General features: G+C 44.5%; 2 protein-coding genes across 4 annotated transcripts in view; one reads left to right on the top strand and one right to left on the bottom strand.

Moving 5' to 3' along the window:
• UCMA (upper zone of growth plate and cartilage matrix associated) overlaps positions 1-4,043 on the top strand; it is a 45,136-nt gene extending 41,093 nt beyond the window's left edge. The window contains exon 6 of the mRNA XM_050803290.1: positions 3,609-4,043. Coding sequence (XP_050659247.1) covers positions 3,609-3,706 — 98 coding nt within the window. The 3' untranslated portion in view covers positions 3,707-4,043. The remainder of the gene's footprint in view (positions 1-3,608) is intronic.
• A 730-nt stretch (positions 4,044-4,773) lies between these two features.
• Positions 4,774-19,033, bottom strand: part of MCM10 (minichromosome maintenance 10 replication initiation factor) — a 61,295-nt gene continuing 47,035 nt past the window's right edge. For 2 of the 3 annotated variants that reach the window (XM_050803209.1, XM_050803210.1), the window contains exons 19-20: positions 15,933-15,975; positions 15,168-15,839 (exon numbers count right to left, since the gene is read on the bottom strand). In XM_050803209.1, coding sequence (XP_050659166.1) covers positions 15,756-15,839; positions 15,933-15,975 — 127 coding nt within the window. In that variant the 3' untranslated portion in view covers positions 15,168-15,755. Of the gene's footprint in view, positions 5,121-15,167; positions 15,840-15,932; positions 15,976-19,033 lie in introns of those variants that run through there. The other variant, XM_050803211.1, reaches the window with a different exon arrangement.

The following is a 19,033-nucleotide window of genomic DNA, read 5'->3' as shown; positions in this document are numbered from 1 at the left end:
GGGCATGGTGGTGCATGCGTGTAGTCCCAGCAACTTGGGAGGCTGAGGCTGAAGAATCACTGGAACCCAGGAGGCTGCCGTGAGCTATGATTGCACCACTGCACCTCTGCTTGGGCAATAGAATGAGAACTTGTCTCAGAAACAAAAACAACAACAAAAGGGATGCTGAATCAACTTCCACGTCAAAACCGCACTCTCAGGGTTGGCAAAGAGTAGCTGGTCTACTGGGCTTGAGAAATGTCCGAAAGAGCTGAAGATGAACACACAAAGCTCTGGCCTGGGCCTGGCTCTGTGAGCTCCAGGCTGCCCCTGGGCTATCAAGTACCTAATGGGATTTTCAGCACCAAGGGGAGCACCAGCTCTGTGCCCACATAGGAAGGAAACACTCCTGGCAGCTGTGGTGCCTCAACATGCCCTGGTCACTGGGCCCTGCACCCAACTGGGCCAAGGTGAGACTAGGCCTGAGCACGCGGCTCTCACGGGTGCTAAGGACCAAAGCAACATTCTCATTCCTCATACCCTGACGCCACCAGGCGGTCCTGTTGGTCATTGCCACAGAGGATGCCAGTTTCACCTCTATAGTACCAAAATCAGGTTCCTGGGCTTCTTGGCGAGGTCCACGTTTGAGGAAACAGAGGTGAGAAAGACATCTTGGTTCTTTAATTCTTGACATCATCTTCTGTTAGGACTTCCCATCCTCCCAACATCTTTGACAAATGCATTTTAAAAATGGGGTAAAACACACATAACATAAAAACTTGCCATTTAAACTCTTTCTCTTTCTTTCCTTTCTTTCTTTCTTTCTTTCATTTCTCTTTCTTTTCTTTCTTTCTTCTTTCTTTCCTTCCTTTCTTCTTTCTCTTTCTTTCTCTCTCTCTCTCTTTTCTTTCCTCTCTCTTTCTTTCCCTTCCTTCCTTTCTCCCTCTTTCTCTCCCTCCCTTCCTTCCTTTCTTTTTTAGATGGGTTTTGCTCTTCTGCCCAGGTTGGACTGCAGTGGCGTGATCATAGCTCACTGCAGCCTCAACTTCCTGGGCTCAAGTGATCCTCTCACATTAGCCTTAGCCTCCCAAGTAGCTGGGACTATAGGCATGCGCCATCACACCTGGCTAATTTTTTTTTATTTTTTTGTAGAGAGAATGTCTTGCTACACTGCTCAGGCTGGTCTCAAACTCCTGGCTTCAAGCGGTCCTACCAGCTTGGCCTCCCAAAGTGCTGGGATTACAGGTGTGAGCCACCACGCTGAGCATAAACTATTTTTAAGCATACGATTCAGCAGCATTTAGTACATTCACCGTGCAACAATCACTGCTATTTCCAAACCTTTGCATGGCCTCAAACAGAAACTCTGCATCCATTAAGCAATAACTTGCCATTCCTCCCTCCCGGCAGCCTCTCGTAACCTCTCTCTCTCTCTCTCTCTCTTTTTTTTTCCTGTTTCTGTAAATTTGCCCAATCTAGGCCAGGTGCAGTGGCTTATGCCTGTAATCCCAGCACTTTAGGAGGCCAACGCAGGTAGATCACTTGAGGTCAGGAGTTTGAGACCAGCCTGGCCATCAGGGTGAAACCCCGGCTCTACTAAAAATACAAAAATTAGCCGGGCATGGTGGCATGTGTCTGTAATCCCAGCTACTCAAGGTGGAGGCAGGAGAATCGCTTGGAACCTAGGAGGCAGAGGTTGCAGTGAGCCGAGATCCTGCCACTGCACTCCAGCCTGGGCGACAGAGCTAGAGTCAAAACAAAAACAAAAACAAAAACTTGCCCATTCTAGACATGTCATCTAAGTGGAATCACAATATTCATCTGTTTGCATCTGGGCTTATTTCACTTAACTGAATTTTTTTTTTTTTTTTGAGACAGAGTCTCACTCTGTCGCCCAGGCTGGAGTGCAGTGGCCAGATCTCGGATCACTGCAAGCTCCGCCTCCCGGGTCCACGCCCTTCTCCTGCCTCAGCCTCCAGAGTAGCTGGGACTACAGGCACCCACCACCACCCCCAGCTAGTTTTTTGTATTTTTTTAGTAGAGACGGGGTTTCACCGTGTTAGCCAGGATGGTCTCGATCTCCTGAACTCGTGATCCGCCCGTCTCGGCCTGCCAAAGTGCTGGGATTACAGGCTTGAGCCACCGCACCCGGCCAACAGAATATTTTTAAGGTTTGTCCATGTTGTAGCATGTGCCAGAACTTCATTCCTTTTTATGGTGAAATTTTACACACATTTTGTTTATTCATTTCTTTGTTGATGGACACGGGTTGTTTCGATCTCTTGGCTATTGCGAGTAGTGCTGCTGCGAACATTCACGTGCAAGCATCCGTTTGTGCCCCTGTTTTCAATTCTTTTGGGCATATTCTTTTTTCTTTCTTTTCTTTCTTTTCCTTCCTTCCTTCCTTCCTTCCTTCCTTCCTTCCTTCCTTCCTTCCTTCCTTCCTTCCTTCCTTCCTTCCTTCCTTCCTCCCTCCTTCCTTCCTTCCTTCCTTACTCCTTCACTTCCTTCCTTCCTTCCTTCTTCACTTCCCTCCTTCCTTCCTTCCTTCCATCCTTCCTTCCCTCTTCTCTTCCCTTCCCTTCCTTCTTTTTCTTTCTTTTTCTTTTTTTGAAACAGGATTTCACTGTCACCCAGGTTGGAGTGCAGTGGCATGATCTCAGCTCACTGCATCCTCCACCTCCCAGGTTCAAGTGATTCTCATACTTCAGCCTCCCGAGTAGCTGGGATTACAGGTGTGTGTCACCACACCTGGCTAATTTTTGTGTTTTTTAGTAGAGATGGGGTTTCACCATGTTGGCCAGGTTAGTCTCGAATTCCCGACCTCAGCTTATCCACCGGCCTCGGCCTTGCAAAGTGCTGGGGTTACAGGCATGAGCCACCCCACCCAACCACTCCCAGCATTTTGGGAGGCTGAGGCAGGAGGGTTGCTTGAGACTAGGAGTTGGAGACCAGCCTGGACAACACAGTGAAATTCCATCTCTACAAAAAAATTAAAAAATTAGCCAGGCGTGGTGGCACAGGAGGCTGAAGTGGGAGGATCGCCTGAGCCCTGGGAGGTTGAGGCCGCGGTGAGTCATGATCATGCCACTGCACTCCAGCCTGGGTGACAGACTGAGACGCTGTCTCAAAACAAAACAAGAAAGAAAGAAAGAAAAAGAAAATTAATTCAGAACAGTGTGGAGGAAAAACCTCCAAGTCGACAATGATTTCCTTCATGTTTTCAAGGCATGTTTTGTAGTCCCTTATTTTTCTTACATGCCCTTCCAATAGTCCATTCCTGCTACTGTGCTGTTACTTTTTCATCCTGTGTCTTGGTTGTTACATCTTTGAAACAGGGTTGCATAAGCCTCTGCTCTCCTACACTGGCTGTGCAGGCAGAAGAGCCTGAGATGCCCAGCCCTGGTCTCCACCTGCCTGTGACCTTCGCCCATCTGGGCCTGACCTATATACGGGGCCTGCCAGCTCACATGCTCTGGATGCCCACCAGCCCTGGCCTTCTCTCACCAGGCTCACTAGCACTCTCAGTGCAGGTCACCACAGGGCAGGGGTTTGGCTGATGGCTGCTGGGCTCAGTGGCAGGTCAGAGTCCCCCTGTCCTAACAGGTGGCTTTGTCTTTCCGCCCCAGAGCAGGAAGAGAGGAGCCGGGAGGCTGTGGAGCAGTGGCGCCAGTGGCACTATGACGGCTTGTACCCATCCTATCTCTACAATCGCCACCACATCTGATCCCGTCGTGAAGCCAGCCAAGAAGATGAAGCTTGTAGCACACATTGGCATCCCCATGTTCCAGCAATCTTTCCCATGCAAACTGGCCCTTCAGAGGGTCTCGGCCTGGGGTCTGCAATGGCCAGCAGCCCCGGAAGACACATGCCTTTCCTTCCAGTGTATGAAAGTGCCCTGACTTTCACCTCTTTGCAGACCGTCTTCTGAGGTGAGCAACTGCCTGCAGGGCCTCCTAGCACCAAACCTACAGTGGCTTCCCCTGGCTTCGTTCCCAAGCAAAAGAATCACAGTCAAGAATTACATATTTGCTTATGGCTTACAAATAAAAACGCTGAATCAACCTTGTGTATTATCTTCTCAAATCTCCAGCCGAGGGGTGTCATGCTCTCTCCCCTGAGCGATGATGAGATTCTCGCTGAACTGGGTGTTTGAAAGCTTGAACTTGAGGAGCATTGCTCACTCTTCTCAGTATGTCTCGTATGCCACTCAATATGCTAGAGTTGACTCACCCAGTCCTCCATCAGTGTGATCGATTTCTGGACATGAAATGCTGGGTTATAATTTTTTTTTTTTTTTGAGACAGGGTCTCACTCTGTCACCCAGGCTGCAGTGCAGTGGCAAGATCATGGCTCACTGTGGCCCCGACCTTCCAGGCTTAGGTGATCCTCCCACTTCATTCTCCCAAGTATCTGGGACTCCAGGCACGTACCACCATGCCCAGCTAGTTTTTGTATTTTCAGGAGAGACGGGGTCTTGCCATGTTGTCCAGGCTGATCTTAAACACTTGAGCTCAAGCAATTCACTCACCTCGGCCTTCCAAAGTGCTGGATTACAGGCGAGCCACTGCACCCAGCCGACTTGTACATACTTTAAACTGGCTAAATCGAATTTCTCTTTGAAGAGGTTCTGTGCTTCCTATTGCTGGGCATCTTTGCCGATCCTTTCTGAAAGCAAGTAAATTAAGACCAGAAAAGTCCTGGGTAGGGGACAAGGGTATTTGAAATATATACTATTCATGGTGTCTTTTCAGACAGCAAATCTCGCCTCCAGCTCCATTAAATTTAACCAAGTTAGACTTAACCAGGTGCCTAGTACAGACCCTAGCTATGTGATCATGTACTTCTACCACTCATCCCAATGCCTTCAGGCTTGGCTAAACAGAAAGGCTGTTTAGGAACCTGCAGCTCTCCACAAACCTCCTTGAAAGTGTCACGCAGCTTTCAGTAAAGCAATGTTCTAACAGTGGAAGAGACAGGTATAACAGAAAAACTTTAAGGCCAGGTGTGGTGGGTCATACCTGTAATCCCGGTGCTTTGGGAAGCTGAGGCAGGAGGATGGCTTGAGGCCAGGAGTTTGAGGGTGCAGTGAGCTATGACCAGGCCACTGCATTCCAGCTTGTCGGACAGTGAGACCTTATCTAAAAAAAAAAGAAAGAAAGAAAAAGAAAAAATGAAATTTGATAACAACATGTGTCCATCTCTAGATTAGTTACCAAGTGGATGGTGAGCCTGCCAACTGGGGTTGGCAGTTTGGCAGCAGTGCAAGCTTAACCACTGCTAGCTCAGATCCTGAGTCAGGTGTGCAGGCTGTTCAGCCAGCAATACCAGGGAGGTTGCACTGTATTGGTACATAACTGACCTTCTGGATGGATGCCAAGTCGGGCCCTGTAGTAGGTAGCCTCTGCTTACAAGTTTATTTATTTTTTTTAATTAATGACTTAAAAAAAATACTCGGTGCACAACAGAAAAAAAGGCAAAGTGTTGCTCTGTCACTTCCATGGAGAAACAAGAGGGGCCCCAGTCTGGTTCATATTGGTCAGGATAACACACCCCAATGCTTTCTGGCAAGAGGGCAGTTCCCCTTTGCTGCATGGTAGTGATCAGATGGATGTCAACCGATAAACTGACTCACAGCCACACCATGCACCACCTGCCTGTCGTGTGTCCACAGGAAGGAATGCAGGGGTTTTCAGATGTCAAAAACCAAGAATGGCTTGCTTCAAAAAGCAAAACAGCCTGTCCTTGCCTTTTCCCTGGTCATGCTTAGCATGGTAGCTCTAGATACCGAACTCTGGCAGAAAGGAGCTGAATAAGAATTCCATCACCTTGTTCTACCCCCATCCTTAACAAGGGCTCCATTATACTTCAGAGTTTTCAAATTCGGTCCAGAATTCCTTCACCAAGTGCCAGCTGCGGTCACTTCCTTGGGCGGGAGAAGCGTAACAGTGGTAACACGACCTGGGATCTGGACAGCCACAGTTCACAGGAAATGAGGAACAGGGTGGTTTGCATTTCTGGAGACTGGCCTTGTCAAAAGTGTGGCCTTTGGGGCTTCTTTTGCTTGGGCTTCTCTGTTCTTTCATTACTTTCCCGTAGTTCTTAGTGGGTTCCAGGTAAGTGGTTGAAAACAAATTTGTCAAAGGATAAATCTGTCATTCATTTTTATTCACCAATTTTGCATATGTTGGAATTTCATTTTCCCGGTGCATGCTAAAGGTACAAGGAAAAAACAATGTTTTTGTGTGTTCCAGGAGAGATTTTACAATTTATTATAATGTGTCTTTGTTTATTTAGATTTTTTAGAAGGAGCTGGTAAGTTTTGTGAGCCACAGAATGATTAAAACTTTTTTTTAACTTATTATGTGGTTTTTATCAGTTACATTGAGTTGGGTTATTTTATTTCTAATTCATTTTCTGCCAATTATGTTCTAATTCTTTGGGAAGTTTTTCATAATTTAAAAGTTCAGGCTGGGCATGGTGAGTCACACCTGTAATCCCAGTACTTTGGGAGGCTAAGGTGGGAGTGTTGCTTGAGCCCAGGAGTTTGAGACCGGCCTGGGCAACGTAGTGAGATCTCATCTCTACAAAAAAAAATTAAAAATTAGTTGGGCATGGTGGCACATGCCTGTAGTTCCAGCTACTCGGGAGACTGAGGTGGGAGGATTGCTTGAGCCCAGTAGGTTGAGGGTATAGTGAGCTATATGACACCACTGCACTTCAGAATGGGCAAGAGAGTAAGACCCTGTCTCTAAAAAAATGTCTCTAGCCTTTAAGGGATTTCTCTAAAAACAAATTGGTTAAATATAAATGTTCTAGTCTACAATTGAGAATTCTGATATACTTTGTGATCTTGTAATGTTTAAAATTATAAATGTTTAAAAATGTTTTCTTCACTTTTCACATTATCTTGGCTTTTTAAAATTAAAAATAGTCTAACAGGTAATGCACACCCATGGTTTAACATTTTTAAAGAACAGAAAGGAATATAGTAGAAAGGTAGTCCCTACTGGGTCTCCAGAAAGAAACCATTATCACCATTGTCTTGAGTTTTCTTCGCATGATCCGTACACATCTATGTATGTAAACTTTTTTCCATTTTTATTATTTATTTATTTATTTTTCTGCCAGGAACATTGTGCTGACCATTTTTATTTTTATTTATTTTTTATTATACTTTAAGTTCTAGGGTCCTTATTTTTGACCAGTGATGTTTTTGGGCAGGAGTGCAAGCTCAGCCTGCTCCTAGCTCAGATCCTGAGTCAGCCCTGAAGGCTGTTCAGCCAGTGACACCAGGGAGGTTGCACTGTATTCACACAAAACCAAAACTGTCCTGGTTGGATGCCATGCCTGGTTTAATGCCAGTTGGTTTCCCTTTTTTTTTTTTTTTTTTTTTTAGATGGAGTCTTGCTCTGTTGCCCAGGCTGGAGTGCAGTGGTGCAATCTCGGCTCACCGCAAGCTCCACCTCCCGGGTTCACACCATTCTCCTGCCTCAGCCTCCTGAGTAGCTGGGACTACAGACGTCCACCACCATGCCCGGCTAATTTTTTTGTATTTTTAGTAGAGATGAGGTTTCACCGTGTTAGCCAGGATGGTCTCCATCACCTGACCTTGTGATCCGCCTGCCTTGCCCTCCCAAAGTGCTGGGATTACACGCATGAGCCACCGCGCCTGGCCTGGTTTACCTATTAAACCAACTTTCTACCACGAATAAAAACCTGTATAGTTAATTTATAGTTAAGCAGTTTTTGTAAAGCTTTCCAAAAAAAAAAAAAGGAAAAAAAAACCTTCCTACAGGAATGGCAATGGAAATGTTTGAAGGAGACATGTCTGAAAAGAACCCTGATTTCACACGCAAACAAAGGTGAACATTTTTCTAGATAATGTCTCATTAGTTTAGACACTAATAATACTTTCGAGTCTCAAATAACACACTAGTGAGTCTGGATCATTTAGTGTGTAAACCCCCAAGTTAAAGACTTGCAGAAATAAAAATGATAATCCCATTCCTCCGAGGCACTGAGGTCTGGAGTACTAGCTTATGATTTTATTAGCTCATGTTCTAAATTGTAATTTTTCATGCACTCAGTACAGAATGGAAGGGCACTGAGGGACAAGATATTCTATATTTATATTTTGTATTGTATTCCTCTGTCCTTTAAACATTTTAAACCATGTGTATTCAAACTATTTTTAATTAGAAAAGTCAAGATAATATGGAAAGTGGCAAAACTTTTTTAAAAAGTGTTAATACATTGTAAGATCACGGAGTATATCAAAGTCATCAGTTGTAGACTAGAACATTCATATTTAACAAATTTCCTTATGGACAAATCCCTTAACTGCTAGAGACAGAACTTTTAAACTAAAGTGATTTACACAATTAGAATGGTATCCTGAAATCATTATTGGAAAAAATAGTACAGCATGTCCTTTAGAAAGTCACTGCAGATGTGGCCGGGGTGTGGTGGCTCACACCTGTAATCCCAACACTCTGGGAGGCCGAGGCAGGTGGATCACTTGAGGTCAGGAGTTCCAGACCAGTCTGGCTAACATGGTGAAACAGTCTCCCCTAAAAACACAAAAATTAGCCGGGAGTGTCGGTGGGTGTCTGTAATCCCAGCTACTCGGGAGGCTGAGGCAGGAGAATCACTTGAACCTGGGAGGCAGAGGTTGCAGTGAGCCAAAATCACGCCACTGCACTCCAGCCTGGGTGATAGAGTAAGACTCCATCAAAAAGAAAAAGAAAAGAAAAAAATGAGTAATAAAAATAAGACCTGAAAGTCGAAATGACTTCTCGATCCATGGGTTGCAGAATGGAGGCTGTGTTAGCAGGCATGAAAACATTACTCTCTTCGTACGTCTCTGTCAGAGCTCTTGGATGACCAGGTGTATTGTCAACAAGCTGTGATACTTTGAAAGGAATCTTTTTCTGAGCAAGAGGTCTCTACAGTGGGCTTAATGTATTCCATAAACCAGATGTGCTCCAATCTGGGCTTTACTTTTCCATTTATAGAGCACAGAGTAGATTTAGCATAAATCTTCTTACAGGTTCTAGGATTTGGGGAAGAGTAAATGAGTATTGACTTCGGGCCGGGCGCGGTGGCTCAAGCCTGTAATCCCAGCACTCTGGGAGGCCGAGACGGGCAGATCACGAGGTCAGGAGATCGAGACCATCCTGGTTAACATGGTGAAACCCCGTCTCTACTAAAAAATACAAAAAAAAAAAAAAAAAAAAAAACTAGCCGGGCGAGGTGGTGGGCGCCTATAGTCACAGCTAGGCGGGAGGCTGAGGCAGGAGAATGGCATGAACCCGGGAGGCGGAGCTTGCAGTGAGCTGAGATCCGGCCACTGCACTCCAGCCTGGGTGACAGAGTGAGACTCCGTCTCAAAAAAAAAAAAAAAAAAAAAGAGTATTGACTTCAACTTGTAGTCACCAGTGGTCTTAGTCTCTAACAGGAGAGTCAGCCTGTCCTTTGAAAACAGGCATTGGCTTCTTTTTAGCTATCAAAGTCCTAGATGGCATCTTCTTCGAACAGAAGGCTGTTTTGTATACACTAAAAATCTGTTTAGTGGGCCGGGCGCGGTGGCTCACACCTGTAATCCGAGCACTGCGCGAGGCCGAGGCGGGCGGAACACCTGAGGTCAGGAGTTTGAGACCAGCCTGGCCAACATGGTGAAACTCTATCTCTACTAAAAACACAAAAGATTAGCTGGGCATGGTGGTGTGCACCTGTAGTCCCAGCCACTTGGGAGGCTGAGGCAGGAGAATCGCTTGAGCCTGGGAGGCAGGGGTTGCAGTGAGCTGAGATTGCACCACTCAGCATTCTAGCCTGGGTGACAGAACAAGACTCAGTCTCAAAAAAAAAAAGTTTACTTAGCCACCATGATCAATAATCTTAGATAGATCTTCTGAATAATTTGCTGCAGCTTCTATATTACACTTGCTGTTCACCTTGCACTTTTATATCATGGAGACAGCATCTTCATCAAATCTCATGAGCCAACCTCTGCTAGCTTCCAACTTTTCTTCTGCAGCTTCTTCACCTCTCTTAGCCTTCACAGAATTGAAGAAAGTTAGGGCCTTATCTTCCACTCAAATCACTAAAACTTTCTCCATATCATCAATAAGACGGTTTCACTTTCTGATCATTTGTGTGTTCACTAGAGTAGCACTTTTAATTTCCTTCAAGAACTCTTCCTTTGCATACACACCTTGGCTAACTGGTGCAAGAGGCGTGGCTTTAAGGCTATCTCAGCTTTCAACCTGCCTTCCTGACCAAGCCTAATCACTTTCAGATTTTGATTTAAAGTGAGAGATGCAAGACTCTTTCACTTGAACACCTAGAGGCCATTGTAGGGTTACTAATTGGACTAATTTCAATATTGTTGTATCTCAGGCAATAGGGAGACTTGAGGAGGGGAGAGAAATGGGGGAATGGTTGGTCGATGGAACAGTCAGTATACACATTTGTCGATTCAGTTTGCCACCTACATGTGCACAGTTCCTGGCACCCCAAAACAATTACAATAGTAACGTCAAAGATCATTGATCACAGATCACCATAACAGATATAATAATGATGAAAAAGTGTGAAACATTGTGAAAATTACTAATATGTGACAGCTACACAATGAGAGCACATGTTGCTGGGAAAATGGTGCCAATGGGCTTGCTTGATGCAGGTTAAAAATCGCAGTATCTGCACAGTCCAAGAAAAGGAGATATTCCTATTCCCAAAAGGCAGAAAAACCTGTTAGTTTACCACAAAAGATATCAAATGGTCAATAGCACATGAAAAGATGCTTGATACTATTGGTCATTAGGGAAATGCAAATTAAAATCATGAGATTCTACTACACATCTATCTGTAGGAGATCAGTCAGAGTTGTGGCAGAAACTACAGGAAAAGAAACAGGCTTTCCAAAAGGGCAGAAGGCTCTGCAAAGCTTCAGGGGAGAATAGCTGAAGGCAACTGTTCTCTAACCCTGAGGCAGAGGGCAAGGAGTAGGTACAAGGGAGTGTAGGGGAATTTATCTTAAACAGGCTTGTTTACTTATGTTGACCACCTTTGATCAGGCACACAATGTTCCTTGAAAGTGAAACAGTAAATGTTAATTACCCGCAGACTGTGTTTGCTCCAGGCTTTCTGCATTATGTCTGCACTGAATAAAAGCAAACAGCTCCAGCTTCTCGCTGCTGCACTTTGGCCCCCAGAGCCTGGCAGCCCCCTAGCTGTTTTTACACTGCATACCTGTGTCTCAGTACTCCTTTCATCCATCGCTCAGCCAGGGTCTGTGGGACAGACCCAGCATTTATCAGAATGATGAAAATGAAAAAGGTATTGGTGGGGAAGTTAGGTAAATGGAACTCTCGTATATTACTAGTTAGTGTGGAAAATGGTACAACCGTGTTGGAAAATAGTCTGGCAGTTTCTTACAAAGCTAAGATATACTTAACACATAACCTAGAAATTCCATTCCTAGATATTTAGCCAAGAGAAACAAAAACATATACTCAGAAAGACTTATACCTGAGTATTTATAGCAGCTTTATTCAGGACACCCCCAAACTGGAAATCCAACCCAAATACTAAGAGGTGAATAAATTCTGGGGCATATTCATACAATACAATAAACTATGGATCCATGAAACATGAATTGCAAATACTATGCCCAGTGAAAGAAGACAAAGTGTGTCCTGTATGGGCCGGGCGCGGTGGCTCAAGCCTGTAATCCCAGCACTTTGGGAGGCCGAGACGGGCGGATCACGAGGTCAGGAGATCGAGACCATCCTGGCTGACACGGTGAAACCCCGTCTCTACTTTAAAAATACAAAAAACTAGCCGGGCGAGGTGGCGGCGCCTGTAGTCCCAGCTACTCGGGAGGCTGAGGCAGGAGAATGGCGTGAACCCGGGAGGCGGAGCTTGCAGTGAGCTGAGATCCAGCCACTGCACTCCAGCCTGGGCGGCAGAGTGAGACTCCGTCTCAAAAAAAAAAGTGTGTCCTGTATGACTCCATGTATATGAAACTCTAGGAAAGACAAATCTACACGATAGTCATAGAAAATAGATGAGCGATTGGCTGGGGCTTGGGCTGGGAAGAGACAGAGACCTTTTGGAATGATGACAATGTCTTGTATCTTGTGGTGTGGTCATGCAGATGTACACATTTGTCTAAATGTAGCCAACTGCACGCCTAAGATATGTGCCTTTTACTGTATGAAATTTATACTTTGATACAGTCGATTTAAAAAATACCACTATACACGTCTGTAATCCCAGCTACTAGGGGGGATGAGGCAGGAGGACTGCTTGAACCTGGGAGGCAGAGGTTGCAGTGAACCAAGATTGTGCTACTGCACTCCAGCCTGGGTAACACAGCAAGACTCTGAAAAAAACAAAAAACAAAAAACAAAAACAAAACAAAACAAAAACCCACTATAGAAGTCTTGGTCAAGCAACGTTCCCACAGACTTGGTTCCAATTCTGTTTCAGATCTTATTTCCAAATCACTTAACCAACTTACAGGTGTGCACCACCATGCCCAGCTAATTTTTGTATGTTCAGTAGAGACGGGGTTTCACCACATTGGTCAGGCTGGTCTCCAATTCCTGACCTCAGGTGATCCACCTGCCTCGACCTCCTAAAATGCTGGATGACAGGCATGAGCCACCGTGCCCAGCCAGATTTCACCCATCGTTCTTGAGAGCTGTGATAGTTCCAGATCTCTAGCCATGGGATCAGAGAAATCTATTTTACACCTAATGGGTTGCTACTAGAGATATACTTATGCAAACAGATTTGTGCTCCAGATTTTCTAAAATGTCATTAGGTATAATTTCACCTGCTACAAACATCAAGCGTTACTTCTGTCTTTGTCAGCTTTTACACAGAAACTCAATCCATGCAATCTCTTCCTGTCAACTTTGTTACCCATCAGTCCCCTGAAGCTTTGAATGTTGAAGTTCCCTTTGGGGAAAATTCCACACCCATTATTCAGAAGTTCCTCATTTGCTATTCAGGATGGTTGGTATCTAAAATACTTCCGATTTCCTTTTGATGTTTGGAAAGGGAAAATTTATTTTTTGTTTGCCAGTTCAGATCACTGTGTACTTACCTGTTCCAGTGGCTTGTGATTACACATTTAATCCCTATGTTACCAATGACAGGTTAAGAAAAATAAAACACATGTTGGATTTGCATGAAAGCATTTCACAAAGGTTGATAAGGAAGATAGGATTAGACTGAGCACAGTGGCTCATGCCTATAATCCCAGCACTTTGGGAGACCGAGGCAGGTGGATGACTTGAGGCCAAGAGTTTAAGACCAGCCTGGGCAACATGGTGAAAACCCTTCTCTATTAAAAATACAAAGATTGGTCAGGCGCGGTGGCTCATACCTGTAATGCCAGCACTTTGGGAGACTGAGGCGGGCAGATCACTGAGGTCAGGAGTTCAAGACCAGCCTGACCAACATGGAGAAACCCCGTCTCTACTAAAAATACAAAGTTAGCTGGGGTGGTGGCACATGCCTGTAATCCTAGCTACTAGGGAGGCTGAGGCAGGAGAATTGCTTGAACCCGGGAGGTGGAGGTGGAGGTGGAGGTGGAGGTCACGGTGAGCCAAGTTTGCACCATTGTACTCCAGCCTGGGCAAAAAGAGCAAAACTCCGTCTCAAAAAAGAAAAAAAAAAAAATTAGCCAGGCGTGGTGGCACACGCCTGTGGTCCCATCTACTTGGGAGGCTGAAGTGGGAGGATTGCTTGAGCCCGTGAGGTGGAGGTTGCAGTGAGCCAAGATTGTGCCACTGCACTCCAGCCCGGGTGATAGAGCAAGACTCTGTCTCAAAAAAATAAGTAAAATAAAATAACAAGTTTCCCTACTCTACCCTACCAACCGCTTCTCATCCCCAAATATGTTAAGAAAGCACATGCACAGAGTACCTCAAAGCAAAGTCCCCCAAGATTGAGCAAAACTAAGAAGTGACAATTATGTTTTAAATTTATTTTAAAAGTTAAAATCAAATTGTAAAAAGGCATCCAGATACCGCTCACCCTCAGCCTTTACAAGCACATTATACAACTTATAAAACAATATACAAGTGAATACTGACTGCAATGATACCCTCTGTTCAAACAAGACCATAGTTTTTCCCAGAAGAACGGGATTGCTCAGACACCAACCTGGTGTTCAAGTTCTGTGTAGTTGTGACCTATTTCATACACGCCGCTGTTTTAAGTTAATGAGATAAATAAATCTACCCTAAATGAGTCATTAAAAACATCAGTTTCAAGTGCTTTCTGGTTCTTATTAATAAATACTTTATTCTTTTCTTTGTTAGAAAAAATTAAAAAGAAAAGCAACCTTCTATAAAGCAGAAGTATACTCCTAAAAGAACAGTTACTAGGACATACCCTTAGGAGGAATACGAGTTAGATACAGCACCTTCCACCCAATTAGAGCAAAGTTTTATGAAATCTAAGGCATGTAAATTTTATTTCTGGCTTTTGAAAACCTAAATCAACCATCTCCCACAACAACCTCCCAAAAGCGTTATGTCCCTAACATAATAACATCTTAGGGGAAACCTAAATTACTTTTAGCTAGAACTCAGGCTTCAATAAAATAATTCAACCAATTTACCCAATCTCTAGCTGGTATCAACATTCACTTAGGTCAAATGATATTTGGAAAAACAGGTTGCCCAGACCGAAGAATCTCCTGAATGAAACCTTTGCTGTGGTAATTTGCACAAGGTTTGCCCTTTCATTCTTTTTTTTTTGAAACAGAGGTGGGCAGATTGCTAGTGCTCAGGAGTTTGAGACCAGCCTGAGCAACATGGCAAAACTCCACCTCTACAAAAAATACAAAAATTAGCTGGGCTTAGTCACGCACGCCTGTACTCCTAGTTTTTGGGAGACTGAGGTGGGAGGATCACTTGAGCCCAGGGAAGCCGAGGCTGCAGTGAGCCGTGATCGCACTACCGCACTCCAGCCTGGGTGACAGAGCGAGACCCTGTCTTAAATTTAAAAATTTAAAAAAATAAAATGAGATTTTACATATTTCTATCACAGGGCTCCACAATAATGCAAGAGCAGAGAGCCTTCTTTCTCTCTCTGTATATAAATTGAAATGCAAAGTGGTTCAGTGACTTGATCAGTTTCAAGGAGTAAAACAGAGATAACAGAATGGAATGAAGAAATCTGGCTTTTAATATCTGTACATCAAGACTATATTAAAGGCAGTGATCACAATTATCTAGATGGGAAAAAGTTTTATTATTTGTAGAAATCCAGTGCTAAAAAATACATTTCAGGATCACTTAGTCCAAATCTTCCTGATTTTACAGATGAGAAAACTGAAGCCCAGAGTGAGAGTTACCTGGAGTGAGAGTTAAGCTAAATTAATTCTTTTGCCTCTGGGTGTTCATATAAACACTAGAATTTTATTATGACAAAGAAGTGAACACTCTATAATCAAAAGATACGAAACATAGCTCTCTGTTCACCTTCCAGTTTTGGGGCATGAAGTAATGCAATCATTCACTGAGCTTAGAAAAGACAATGATATCTTGGTTTTCCACTTAAATGTCAACGTTAAATGTGGTGTCACACCAACCCAATGGCAGAAACTAAGTAGGCAAAGCTTACGGGCTTAACAAGCATTTGTTTTTGACGGCGTCAATCAGGAACCAATGGACGATACAGAGCCAATCCTTTGCTTTCCAGAGTCACAGGAGGCCAGGAAGGCTGTGGGAAAATGTCTGAAGTTCGGGTTATTTAAGGCTATTCAGAAATTTGGCATGTTCTTCTCCTCTTGGTAACAGAGTTTCTCCTCCTATCTTTGGACCAGTCTTTTCCTAGAAAAATGAAAATATTTTAATAGGAGATGGTTCAACATTATTAGCATGGGTCACTAAAAGGAGTCAAAAATTAGTAGGCAAATGGCATACCTTTAGCATTCCATCCCGTTCCCATTTGTAGAGGCCACAGTTACTGAAATAGACAAGACGGATTGACTCAGCAGGGTGGTGTAGGCTCACACATGTAAAGACGACGATGCTCACTGCACCTGGGGAGATGGGCCCCCCATTCAAGGAGAAGCTGTTCGAGGTGACATTTGTATTGTATGCCAAATCTGAGGTTATGCTCAAATGTGACTAAAACTAAACTTGCAATGACTTGGGAAGTGGTCTGTAGGTCCTTACAAAGCTAGAGCCTTCAGAGATGGAGTTTCAAATGATGGTACCACAGGGATCCATGTGCTGCAGGTAATGAACGCATCCTTGATTTTTACAACCAATGGTGGTTGAGATGAGACTCAGATTTATGGAGCTGGCCCTCTGGTGCAGGATAATCTATGTTTGGCCCCTTCCTCCTCTTTTTTTGAAGCAGAAAGGTTGAGCTAAGAAAGGAAAAGTCTTTCTAGTCTGGATCATCCTTCTCCCTTTCTCTTTATAACCCAAAAGCCTTTACTCACTTTCTTGTCTTTTTTTGGAGATGGGGTTTTGCCACGTTGCCCATGCTGGCCTCAAACTCCTGGGCACAAGTGATCTGCCCGTCTCAGCCTCTCAAAGTGCTGGGATTACAGGCGTGAGCCACCGTGCCCGGCCTCTTTACTTTCTTTTTATTCAAAGGGCCCAGGGACTATTGTTTTGTTTTTATTTTTTTAGAGACAGGGTTCACTCTGTGGCCCAGGCTGGAGTGCAGCAGTACGATCACAGCACACTGCAGCAGCCTTGATCTTCAGGGATCAAGTGATCCTCCTGCCTCAGCCTATTGAGTAGCTGGGACCAAAGGTGTGCACTACCATGCCCAGCTAATTTTTAAATTTCTGTAGAGATGGGGAGTCTCACTATGTTGCCCAGGCTGGTCTTGAACTCCTGGGCTCAAGTGTTCCATCTGCCTCAGCCTCCCAAAGTGCTAGGATTACAGGCATGAGCCACCAAGTCCAGCCCTTCTTGCTCTTGTTTTTAACATGGTGGGTGACTTCCACCCTGAGAAGGGATGTGAACACTATGGTGAAAACTTATTTCCTACGAAGTTTACTCTGGGAAAAAGAGAGAGAAAGAGAGAAGACATATAACAAAGCCAAGGAAGTATGTCTGCCAGCTCCCTTGGATTTTAGAGGGTTGGGGTGGGGTGCGGATGCTCTGCCTGTCTCTCCTTCCCCTTACCTAGCTTAGAGTCTACTCGTATTAGTCTGTTCTCACGCTGCTAACAAAGACATACCCAAGACTGAGTAATTTATAAAGAAAAGAAGTTTAATGGACTCAGTTCCACGTGGCTGGGGAGGCCTCACAATCACGGTGGAAGATGAAGGACAAGCAAAGGCATGTCTTACATGGCAGCAGGCAAGACAGCGTGTGCAGGGGAACTCTCCTTTATAAAACCATCATATCTCATGAGACTTATTTGTTATCATGAGAACAGCCCGGGAAAGACCTGCCCCATGATTCAATTACCTCCCACTGAGTCCCTCTCACAACTTGTGGGAATTATGGGAGCTACAATTCAAGATGAGATTTGGGGTGGGGACACAGCCAAACCGTATCACAATTCCTGCCCTGAAAGGTGGCATGCCAGTGGCCATAGCCCTTACAGCCTCCCAACCATCACCTTCCACCTCTAGAGACTGATTCAGTATCAATGGAGAGAACTCTGGTAGCCTATCAGTAGATCAATGATAAAATTGTGAGAAAAAAGAAATCACTATTCTAGTCAGGAGTCAGCAAACTACAACCCCAATCCAGCACATCGCTAGTTTTTATAAATAAAGTTTTATTTGAACACAGCCGTGCCCAGTTGCCCGTGTATTATCTATGGATGCTTTCAGGCTGCACCAGCAGAGCTGTGTGGCCCACAAAGCCTAATATATTCACCACTGACATTTTATAGGCAATGTGTGCTGACTTCTGCTCTAGATAAAGAACTAGCCAAGCATGTGGCTCACACCTGTAATCCCAGCACTTTGGTCAGCTGAGCCCACCAGAGTCCAGGAGTTTGAAACCAGCCTGGACAACAGAGTGAGACACTGTCTCTATTAAAAAAAAGTAAATTTAAAAAATTAGCTGGGTGTGGTGGTGCACACCTGTAGTCCCAGCTACTCAGGAGTCAAAGGCAGGCGGATCGCTTGAGTCCATGAGTTCAAGGCTGCAATAGGCTATAATCATGGCACTGCACTCCAGCCTGCAGGACAGAGTGAGACCCTGTCTCAAAAAAAGAAGAAAAAAATTAAAAAAAAAAAAAAAAAAAAGCAACTGACAAAAAGTCCAGAAAAAGCATGGTTCTTACAATCACAGTGCCATCTGGAGGCTGAAAGGCATCGTGCCCTTCCATTTGTGCCCTGTACTTAATGAACAGAATTTTTTTGATTTTTCTAACGTTTTCCATAAGCTCTTACTATAATGACATTTTTAGTCATGTATTTTGGAAAGAAGTATCAATATATAAATAACTACTTAAAAAATTATAATCTAGAGTGTGAAAAATTGGCAAGCCACCTCCTGGTAAAGTGATGAACTGGCCCGGGTTCCTGGCTCCCTCCCTAGGATCTCTGGATCGACCCGGGAGAACCTGAAGTGAGAGTGAAGTATGAACTCCAGAAGTAAACAACAAATGAAAATAAGCAAGCACACAAAAAGGCAGTGATACCATCCCAGTGAGAGCTCTTGACAGGAATAAGAACCCACTGAGGTGAAAGCACTGAGGTGCCGAGGCAAGAGGACACGTGTGGGGAGGGCATGGGGTGCCCGCGGGTGAAATGTGACGGGTGTTGCCATGGGCACGGTCATCAGTTAGGAACAGCAGGCGCGATGAACACAGACGCATCCTACAAACACAGAGCCGAGTGAGAAACGAAATCAAATGAGACATATAATTCTGTACCACGTACGCAAAATAAATATGGCTGCATAGCAAGCAGTACACGTTCACAAGAAAACTAACAAGAGGATCACAGCAACCATCTGAGAATGGCTGAGGATGGTGTGAAGGGATGGGATGGAGGGAGAAGGGGTAATAAGAGAACATGAATGAGCCGGGGAGGGCACTG

This window comes from Macaca thibetana, chromosome 9 (genome assembly GCF_024542745.1).
Source record: "Macaca thibetana thibetana isolate TM-01 chromosome 9, ASM2454274v1, whole genome shotgun sequence".
NCBI lineage: Eukaryota > Metazoa > Chordata > Mammalia > Primates > Cercopithecidae > Macaca > Macaca thibetana.
This window is presented reverse-complemented; position numbering and strand designations above follow the sequence as displayed.